Genomic DNA, 11,628 nt, shown 5'->3' on the forward strand with positions numbered 1-11,628 from the left:
TATCTAACAAAGTTATATATCGTTTCTCATTAAAAGAAACAGACATAAACGAGCATATATCGTAAGTTGAATCAGTTGGTGGGTTATATAATTAACATTAAAACAATATTGTACCAAAAATATGTTTACCCGGATCCGGATTTTATTTAAGTGTATAAAAGTATTTTCAAGTCAATATTCCACATACAATAGAAAACATGTAATACTTACCTAAATACCAACGCTTAGCAATCTTTAAGTAGCAATTGAAATTACCCTTTGACTACTGCTTCGCGAATACAGGTCACACAGGCGTTATACAGTAATAATTAGAAGATAAGTAGTAACATTACTTTGCACAAACGCACACACAAACATCTCTCACCCTAAACGCATATACCTGCTCCGTTCCGTCGTGGGTAAAAATAAATAGTAACAAACAGAACACAGTAAACGTAAAACATGACATCAACATTATTAAGGTAGTTATGTGCCCCATACAAGGTAGAGGACCTAACATTGTTGTCTCCTCTTAATGCGTAGACTGTTGTCAGCACTTTGTCATACCTAAAGAATTTGTAACAATAACAAAAACAGGATGTGCAACTCAGTAACGGTTGATGTTCTGGGAACGAACCGCCTACGCAATACGAGGCTACCTTTTTAATTAAGTTAGTAATAAGTTCAGATTCTAATGTAGAGCTCCGTCGATCAGACGTATAGGTTAAGTTTAGTTTTTAAAAAAGCTCGACGACTACCACGACATTTGACTGGCGCAGTCGGGTTGGATTCTGTCAATAGGCTTGACACAAAGAATTCCAAACTCAGTTCAACGTGTACAGGCCGACGGGATCCAGCGAACCTATAAATTTGTCAACGCTCGCATGTTAGTCGTCGCAGCGCCGCCGCAGCTTTAAAGAGGAGGAATGGGTGCAGCCGGACGGTGAGTAAACCTTTTCGCTTTCCTGTGTTGTCCCTTCTTTTCCTTGTGGCTGTAACATATTTTCGGTCAAAATCGCCGAATCTTATCTGATTATTGCAATCATTTAATATTAAGTTCTGATTATCGCAATCAACATATTTTCGGTCAAAATCGCCGAATCTTATCTGATTATTGCAATCATTTAATTTTAAGTTCTGATTATCGCAATCAATTATTTTCGGTCAAAATCGCCGAATCTTACCTGATTATCGCAATCAATATTTGCCTGATTATTGAAATCATCATTTTATAATTATTGAAAATCATTTTTATATTATCCTGTGTATTTTACATTGTGTTTTATTGTGTATTATTTTTATATTGTGTGTTTTGTGTAAAAAAATTTAAAAATGGAACAAATCCAATTGATACCCAAGGAAATGCTTTGCCTCATCCCACGATTTGAAGGAGAGGGAAGTTTATTAAACATTTTTATAAAAAAATGCGAATACGTATTAAGAAGTTTCAATAGGCCTAACAATTTGCCTCAGGATCTATACAATTTTCATTCAATATCTAGCAAGCTGTCTGGAAAAGCCGCGTCACTTCTAAGCGAACGCGACGATATTAATACATGGACAGAATTAAAAGAATTACTTATCCAACATTTCGGAGACCCGCGTTCAGAAGAATGCATAGCAATCGAACTGGAGCAACTAAAAATTAAAAATGGAGAATCTTTTTCAGAATTTTGCAATAGAATACAATCCGTGCGTAGTGCACTTATTGCCAAAGTAAATTTATTAACCGACGAAGGCATTAAAGCAGCCAAATACATCATATATAATAACTTGTCATTAAATGTATTTTTATATAATTTGCCTGAAGAACTTATACGTATCGTTAGACTTAAAAATTGCACAATTTTGGAAAACGCCTTGAGTATTGTCATGGAAGAAGAAAATTTCATGAGACAATACAATGCAAAAAATAATAAAAGTAAACCATCACTTAATAACCAAAATAATCAAAACTTCCGCCCAATTCAAAATGTTCAAAATATTCCCACGCAAAACTTTAAATTTGGAATACCCCAAAATAACCAAATGCAACGAAAATTCAATGCCCCAATTGCACAAAGTACAGGATTTAAAATTCCTAAACAAAATCATCAACAAGGTTTTAGATTTGGTATACCCAACCAACAAGGGTTTAGATATGGCACACCAAATCAGCAAAATTTTAAATTCGGAATCCCACAAGGATACCGTCATCAACCAATGATGCCCAACCAAAACCAGTTTCGATTTGGCGTACCAAACCAACAAATGAAACCAATCGCAAATCAATCCACTGATGTATCAATGCGCACAGCGCCACCTCTTAGGCAAAACATGCTTAACGTCCCGCAAGATAGCGAAGAGCTCTACTGTGAAAATGAAGAGCAAGAAAACTACACAAATTACGTAGATGAAACCATCCCTTTGGACTACGAAAATAATGAAGAATTTTCATGTGATAACAATTTTGATTCGGAAGAAAATTTTTGTCAACCTGCCTCGATCCAGAAAACGAAGAGTTAATAGAGTTGAACTGTGATAACGCTCATAAGTTACCTCATATAACTGTCCCGGAGATAAATTCGCGATTCCTAATAGATACAGGAAGTACAAGATCTTTTATTAGTCCCAAAATAGTAAATAAATATTTTTCAAATTATGTGTATTACGAACCTTTTGAAGTAGTCAGCACACACGGTCGTAGCAAACACGATGCAGTAATTTGCATCCCATCCTTAAAAACTTTTAAAAACAAATATAATCACAAATTTTATGTTTATGAAGTGGACAAACGATATGACGGACTTATCGGAGTAGATTTATTAAAACTATTAAACGCAAAAATTGACATGGAAAACCAATTCCTAATTACAGATACCACTAAAATTCCTATAATCTACATTCCACCGTTTGATATTATATTAGAACCAAGATCGGAAACAAGAGTGAAGATACCTACCGATACTAGAAACGGTGAAGCGATTGTAAACTTTATAGACTTTGGCTCAGGTGTGAGAATGCCCAGCGCTATGGTTAAGTGTAATAATCACTTCGCCTACACAGTAATCCAAAACGCTTCTACTGACAAAGTAGCGATAACATTTACATTACTATTACAAACCGAATCAATTCCAATTAATGAATGTAACATCAACAAATTGTCGGACATCAGTCACCAAACAATTGACCAAGTGTTAATTGACAATCTTAACAAACTTCGATTAGATCACACAAATAAAGAGGAACGTGACGCTATCTCTAAACTATGTTACCAATACCGTGACATCTTTTATTCCGAGCACTTACCTTTATCATTCACAAATCAAGTAAAACATAAAATTAGAACCCAAAATGAAAACCCAATTTATATAAAACCATATCGTCACTCACAAACTGAAAATAATGAAATAGAAAATCAAGTAACCAAATTGATAAAAGATGATATAATTCAAAAATCACACTCACCTTGGAGTGCACCCGTACATCTGGTACCTAAAAAAATGGATGCTTCGGGAGAACAAAAATTCCGCATGGTAATCGATTATAGAAGACTCAATGAGATTACCACCGATGACAAGTATCCATTACCAAATATCACCGACCTTTTCGACAAATTAGGAAGAGCCACATATTTTAGCACCATAGATTTAGCAAGTGGTTATCACCAGATTGAAGTTGATAAATCGGATCAACAAAAAACAGCTTTTACCACATCGTCTGGACATTATGAATTTCAACGAATGCCCTTTGGCCTGAAAACAGCCCCTGCAACCTTTCAAAGAACCATGGACAATGTATTACAAGGACTTCAAGGAATCCATTGTCTAGTGTATTTAGATGACATCATAGTATACTCAAGTAGTTTGCAAGAACATATCAATAGTTTACGAAAAGTTTTCGACAGACTGAGAGAAACAAATTTAAAAGCAACCTTAGACAAATGCGAATTTTTAAAGAAAGAAGTACTATATTTAGGACATCAAATTACAAAAAACGGATTAAAACCAAATGATGACAAAATTCAAGCCGTAATGAATTTTCCCATCCCTAAAACAACAACCGAAATCAAAAGCTTTCTTGGACTTGTAGGTTACTACAGAAAATTTATTAAGGACTTCTCCAAAATAACTCAACCAATGACAAAATGTCTAAAAAAAGGGAAAAAGATTGTCTTAAACAATGAATATATAACCGCTTTCGAAAAATGTAAAGAATTACTAATTAACGCCCCTCTTTTGCAATTTCCCGACTTTTCAAAACCGTTTATATTAACAACGGACGCCTCGAATGTTGCACTCGGAGCCGTCCTATCACAAGGTCCAATTGGAAACGAAAAGCCAGTAGCGTATGCCAGCCGTACACTTAACGCAGCCGAAACACGCTACAGTACAATAGAAAAAGAGCTTTTAGGAATAGTATGGGCAGTTAAACACTTTCGTCCATACTTATATGGTAAAAAGTTTACCATTTATACCGACCATCGTCCTTTAGCCTGGTTAAACTCAATAAAGGAACCTAACAGTAAACTAACACGTTGGAAATTATGTTTAGCGGCATATAATTTTGACATAATATATAAAAAGGGAAAACAAAACAGTAACGCAGATGCTCTATCGCGTATAAAATTAAATGCTCTAGATGATGATATCTCTATGAAAGTGAACCTGGACAAAAGGGAACAAAGACAGCGAAATAATGAAGACACGCCTATAGTGATATCTGACTCAGAGGAAACCGCAAGTATTCCTTCAATCGGAAGATATGAGCTTGAATCGGAGTTTCCAATAATATCTCCATCTGAAAGCACTGCAACAGCTAACTCTAGCTTAGAAACAGCTCATTCCGCCCGAGATATTGATACTGAAGGTATACCCATTTTACAAGAAGCTATAGATACGAAACCAAATCAATTATTAATATATACCTGGAACAGACAACAAACTTGTGTCAAAGATCTTTCCCGTGATAAACAAAACGTGTTGGAAGTACATTTGCCCACGGACAATTTTGGCTTAATAAAAAAATTCTTATTAGAATATATTAACCCGAAAAAGAAATATTACATCTATTTTGAAAATAACGCCCTTCGAGCACAATTCATTAAAGCAGTTATACAACTATTTCGGAAAGGAACAGTAAAATTCTATGAATGTACAAAAAGAGTGGTTTACGTAGAGAATGAAAATGAACAACGCGAAATTGTGATAAGATATCATAATGGAAAAACCTGTCATAGAGGAATTAGAGAAACCATAATGAAATTAAAACGTAATTACTATTGGCCAAACATGGAAGTAACTGTCTCTAGTATAATCAACGCCTGCGAAATCTGTAAAAAAACAAAGTATGACAGAAAACCTTTTAAACCTGAACTCCAATTAACGCAGACTCAAAACAAACCTTTCGAGGAATTGTTCATTGACATTTTCACAATTGAAGGAAAAACCTTTTTAACAATTATCGATGCATTTAGTAAATTAGGACAAGCTCTTGAAATCTCAAGTAAATCCACTCCAGAAGTAGCACGAGCCCTAATTAAATATTTTTCCGTTTATGGTGTTCCAAATAAAATCAGTTCAGATCCAGGTACAGAATTTAATAATATCCTTCTCAAGGAAACGTTACAGTTTTACAAAATTGAACTTCATATAGGAACTCCACACAATCCAAACTCTATGGGTCTTATAGAGCGATTCCACTCTACAATCTTAGAGATATATCGAATCGCTAAGTATGAACATAAGATAACGGACGCCGCATCTGTTATGACATACGCCGTGATGTCATATAATCAAAGTATACATTCAACTACTGGTCTAACACCATTTGAGGTAGTATTCGGACATACTTCCGCATCCAGTACATTCAATGTAGATTTCTGTAAAGAATACACACAAAAATTAGTTAGAGATCATGTCAAAAGAACTAAATACCTTTATAAATTCTTAACCGATAAAATTATTCATGGCAAAAAGAAAATTCAAACTAAACATGGAGGCGAAAAAGAGTCCCCCTTAGAAGAAGGAGATGAAATCTTCATAAAAGGAACCAATACCAGAAGAAGTAAAGATAAAAATAGATACCAAAAAGCAAAAATTACAGGTGAAATTAGTAGAAATGTAGTACCCATTAGTACCCAAGGTCGTGATACTACAGTTCCAGTTAAAGATATTAGACGTCCTCCACAGGTTCGTAGCCCTACTACTGGCCCAAGCCATCGTGATCCAGGGCCTGCAACTCCAGAAGATTAAAAAGAATCCTGGTATACTCCCTATCAAGCAAGGACAAGCGGCCATCAGCCACAACAAATGGACCATCTTAAAGGTTTTAAATCTAAATTTAATACATCAAGATTTGGAATTTAATATAAATCGTTATGCCAACTTGAATCGACATGTTGCTCTACACTTCTCTAATCAAAACTTAAGTCATGAAGTATCTAATATAAAAACTCAAACCGATCATATAATGAATTGCACCATTGAAAAATTTAAACAAATCGTTCCAATTAAACGTATTAAGCGAGGAATCATAAACCCTCTAGGATCATTAGTTAAAATGCTAACAGGTAATCTGGATAATGATGACGCCGTAAAATATGATAAATGGATTAGTGATATCCAAAATAACCAGGGTGTGTTAAATAAAAGGGTCACCCTAATTGCCGAAACAGTAAAATCACTTGTAAACGTTTCAATCTCTGCAAATAATGCTGTAATTCAAATAGATAAGATCCTCTGGGAAATCCGTAAACAATTTAATGACACAAAAAAGGCTTTCACCGATACGAAATTAATTAATGCTTATAACTTGTTTCTACACAATTTTCAGATGCTCTATATCACAATAGATGAGGTTGAAAATGCTATTGCATTCAGTAAATTAAGAACTCTACATCAATCATTGATAGAGACTGAGGAATTGTTGGAAATACTAATTAAAGTTTCGAAATCAAATAAATTAATGTATGAAGTTAACTTAGAAAATTTATCTAAATTAGAACAGTGTATAGAAATTAAGGCTTATTCAAAGCAAAATCAGATAACATTCGTATTGGAAGTGCCACTTGTCGACCGAGATATGTATACGTACTACAAAGTAATTCCCTTACCTGTTACCAATTCCTTTAATCAAACTGTTTTTATAATTCCTAAAAATCCCTACCTATTAGCGAAAGGGTTGAAAACTGTGTCGCTCTCTACACCCTGCAAGGAGATCGACAAAGAAATGTTCCTGTGCAACAAGGATGTACTGCAGTCCACAATCAAGGACTCTTGCATCGACGCCTTGATGAAGCTCTCCACCAACATCAGCTCCTGTATTCCTGTTGTAGCAAAAACGGGAAAACCAAAAATAGAACCAATTGAGGATAATCAATGGATTCTCTACAGTAAAACTACAATCTTGTTAACAAAAATGTGTAATTCAGAAGAAACAATAGAAAGATTATGTGGTACATATATACTTATCCTGGATGATGAATGCAGAGCTAAGATTAACAACATAGTCCTGCAGCCATTTGAAACCTTAGGCGATCCAGTGCATTTCAGCAAGCTGCCAATCGTCGAATTTCCAGAGATACCAGTTCCTGCCCCTTTACCTGAAAGAAAAACTTATAACTTGGACGAAACAGAGTTATCAAAGTTGGAACATTTTGCCAGTAAATATGATGAAACTGAGAACATTAGTGAAAGTGGTATAAACATACATAGTATAAGTGTAGGAACTGTAATCATTTATATAACCATAGTTATAATCCTTTTCATTTATATACTCTATAAAATTAAAATTATATACTCACGGTATCGCAGCCCTCAGTCGGGTAATCAACCCTCCGATGGCTTCGATCTTAACGGGGGAGGAGTTATGTGCCCCATACAAGGTAGAGGACCTAACATTGTTGTCTCCTCTTAATGCGTAGACTGTTGTCAGCACTTTGTCATACCTAAAGAATTTGTAACAATAACAAAAACAGGATGTGCAACTCAGTAACGGTTGATGTTCTGGGAACGAACCGCCTACGCAATACGAGGCTACCTTTTTAATTAAGTTAGTAATAAGTGCAGATTCTAATGTAGAGCTCCGTCGATCAGACGTATAGGTTAAGTTTAGTTTTTAAAAAAGCTCGACGACTACCACGACATTTGACTAGGTAATCATTAATGTCAAAACAAATCGGCTGCAGCTCAGCAAATTGCCATAGACTAGCTAAACTATGGCGGTAATTTCCCGCTGTTTACATGTGCTTATATGAGTGTACTATACGATATTTCTATGGGAACATCACAGAAACCACGTGTCCGAGACATGTCAAGGTCTGAGCTCCCAAGTGTGTCAAACAAACTCCTCGAATGGCTTCTAAGTGCCGCTATAACTAGTGGTAGGTATGATTTAGATAAGTCGGTGGCTTGCCAACTTTAGATCGCTTCCACTTAGAACTCATGTTATTGCAATTGGTTTAAACAAGCATATTAGGTACCTAAATTTGTTTGATTTCAATAGGGATGGCAGTTAATGAGCACGTTTTTTGAATTACTTTATCGAATATGGTAATGAATTTTCTTCTTCTTCTAATTATTTTATCCCCTGTTGGGATGTAGGGCTCTAATAACAGATTTCCACTCCTCGCGATCTTTTGCAGCCTCTGTAGCTTGCTCCCATGACATGCCGAGAGTTTCTAACTTTCGATCAACCGAATGTCGCCAGGTCTCTTTGAGCCGCCCCCTTTGCCACGCGCACACCAGGTCTTCTAAGGACATGGCCAATCCACCGCCATTTCCATAAATGAATCTTAAGATAAATAAGTTATTCAGCACAAGAACACAAGATACAGAAATAAGGACAATAGGTACAGAAAGGTACCACAAGCGCCGTTAATTCTCAAGCAGCAATTTCTGATTTCTAAATCTTCTGATTTATTTCTACAAAAGTATCAGTTGGTGTGTTCCTAGTGTTGCTAGCGCTACTGTCACTTTTTATTCTAGTTTAGTTAATAGTATTCAATGTCTGTAAGTTTAGTCTACCTATATTGTCCCACTGCTGGGCAAAAGCTGATTCATCTTACCCAGCATCAAGATAAATGTGGGCTTACAGAAAAACTTAATTGTATTTTTACTTTGCACGTCAGGACAGCGGTGGACTGCCAAAATCATACTATAGCAACACGCCTGCATACCCGAAAGGGTAGGCAGAATACGGAATAACCTTGAAAGGGGGAGCGAGCACAGCAGGCCAGTGCGGAGCAGCGCGGCCGTAACCGCTCAGTTTCTGCCCCAGCTCCCCCTCACACGCTGCATTACCCTCGTCCACCGCATTCGAGAGCTATTTGCCGCCGGAGATCAGATTAATGTCGCCACTTTTATACTTGTCGTAACCAAGAAACTTTCAGAAAGCCTCGCGACACAATTGTTGTAGAATCACAGCCGCGGAAATATCGCAAATACACTTTTAGATACCATTGTTTTCTACAAACGTTTCTGTGTCAGTCCGGACAAAGACCTCTTTGTAGCCGCTCAAACTTCAACATAACTAGTTATCTAACAAATAAACTGGCTAGGTGAGAATATGGGTGGGTTATTCACCTGGTTTTCTCACTTTATCTGTTTCGAAGCTGTTCTGAAGCCGTTGCAAATAGACGTTTTGAGGTTATATGCCGTAGCAGCCGGAAGTGCCTTGCCGCGGCCTTCTGAATGGCCCGATAAAGACGGTGATGGCGCCGCCCTATACATAGAGAAACTGACACCAAAAAATAAAAATAGCATTTCATCCCTGCGTCGGATAACTGCGAGCTTGCGTTAAAAGTAGACACATTCCCGCACCTTCTGCTTCCGTTGCCGGTGAAAATATTACGTGGAGGTGTAAACGAGCCCCGGTAAAGCCGTTATTGCCGTCGTTAAGTTAAAATTTTCTCTCTTGAATAGCAGCGAATGTGGGACATAAACACAGACATTTATGTTATTTGCACGAGAATATTGGGATGAATATAAAAGAAAAATATATTGGTTGTGCGCAAGACTAACTGTCGGTACGTGGGTTGTGTAACTAGTAGATGTATACCTCTATTATAAGTAAGTATACAATTTGGCAGTATTTCACAAGTAGAAACAAACGTGACTAAGTTTTGTGTATTCCAGAAACAAAAGTTCTTTCATTTAGTAAATAAAGACTTGGAAAGAAATCTTAGAAATTCCGTTGTATTTACTTTGCTTTGAGCAGTTTATGAATAGGTCTCTAGTAAATATAATACGTAGGTACAAAGCAGCAAAGGTGATAATAACTTCACGAGTACCAGCACTTCAGACTGAAAATGTCAGTTGAACACAACAAACGGGCAATAGAATAGATTTCCCATGCGGACTGTATATTACGGCTCTGTATCATATACGTAGATATTTGATAGCTCAGATATTCGTATAATGAAACAGGATACTCATATGTAACAGATATAAATATAGTAGACCAAAGACTACTGAACTGAACGTGAATGACTAAGGGAAACGACATTAGTGGTGATTCTAACAGACACCTCCTAATTTAATTTTAAATTACACCTGTCATTTTAGTATAAGTTAGGGACTTTCTAATCAGCGTTCCCTAAATAGACAATAGATGGCGTTGTTACGTTTTTTCTTCGATTAAACTTCTAATTTCAAGGATAACACACATACGCATCTTTTATCTTTATTTTTGGGTATAAAATGTACCTTTTTATCACACCAAGGTACAATTACATCTTCCAGCCATTATTATTCTGGCCAAAATAAAAAAAAGTAACATAGGTATCAACATCATTCTTTACATATGATGTAAATATCAAGCAACAATTCGTTTTATATATGCTTCTGCCATTACATTACATTTTTGAATTATTATGTACCCCAGCAATGAGAAAATAGGTAATTACCACGTTAAAAGTGAACAACGCCATCTATCGCGTGTTTGGGGAACGTCGATTGGAAAGTCCCTTATTATCTATCATTTAAACATGAATTAAAACTTATAAAGTCGAATTCAGTGGCAGAGATGCCAACCCGTGACACTAAGTTGTAAGTGACCCGTTATCCTAACAGGGCTATTACTTTGTACTAGACTTTTTCACAAAATTAGTAGGAACTTATAAAAATAATTTAAAAATCCTGTTCGTGGAAGAAATAATTATTTTGTTCATGTTCAAACTTTTCGCCCTTGTGCACGTAAATAACAAACGGAAAATGAAGTCTATAAAATATTACAAGCCTAAAATTTTATAGGTACGACCGACCTTTTCTTAATTCTTGGTAAAATATAACCCTCACCATTTAAACTTTATTATTTTACGTGAGACTGTTAAATAGGATACAGAAAAATTGTTTGAGTTCTATCGAAAACTAAGTAACTGAAATAATAATTCGCTGTGTGTTAGTCACTATACACCGCATATGTATGTAGAATGTAGAAGATAATCAAAGGTTGTATAATAGTTAAAGCTTTTATTCATATTTTATCGAAATTACTTAGTGATCGATTAATATACTTACGAGTAAATGTGGTCTGTGGCGATATTGGCCCCGATTCCTGCAGACACATCCTAATTTTATTTTAAGTTAATTTTATTTCAGTGGATAAGAAAATGAAAAGTGTAACTTAAAATAAAATTAAATGTTGTGGACAGGAATCAGCACCATTGTC

The 11,628-nt window shown here is 35.8% G+C and overlaps 1 protein-coding gene across 1 annotated transcript; it reads left to right on the forward strand.

Annotated features, from left to right (window-relative positions):
* The first annotated feature begins 465 nt into the window (after nucleotides 1-465).
* On the forward strand, nucleotides 466-10,147 carry LOC126368023 (uncharacterized). Its single transcript, XM_050011870.1, has 2 exons — nucleotides 466-922; nucleotides 6,150-10,147. Exons 1-2 carry the CDS (start codon nucleotides 906-908, stop codon nucleotides 7,873-7,875), a joined length of 1,743 nt encoding a protein of 580 aa, XP_049867827.1. The 5' UTR covers nucleotides 466-905; the 3' UTR covers nucleotides 7,876-10,147.
* Nucleotides 10,148-11,628: the final 1,481 nt, after the last annotated feature.

This window comes from Pectinophora gossypiella, chromosome 7, assembly GCF_024362695.1.
Source record: "Pectinophora gossypiella chromosome 7, ilPecGoss1.1, whole genome shotgun sequence".
Taxonomy (NCBI): Eukaryota; Metazoa; Arthropoda; class Insecta; order Lepidoptera; family Gelechiidae; genus Pectinophora; species Pectinophora gossypiella.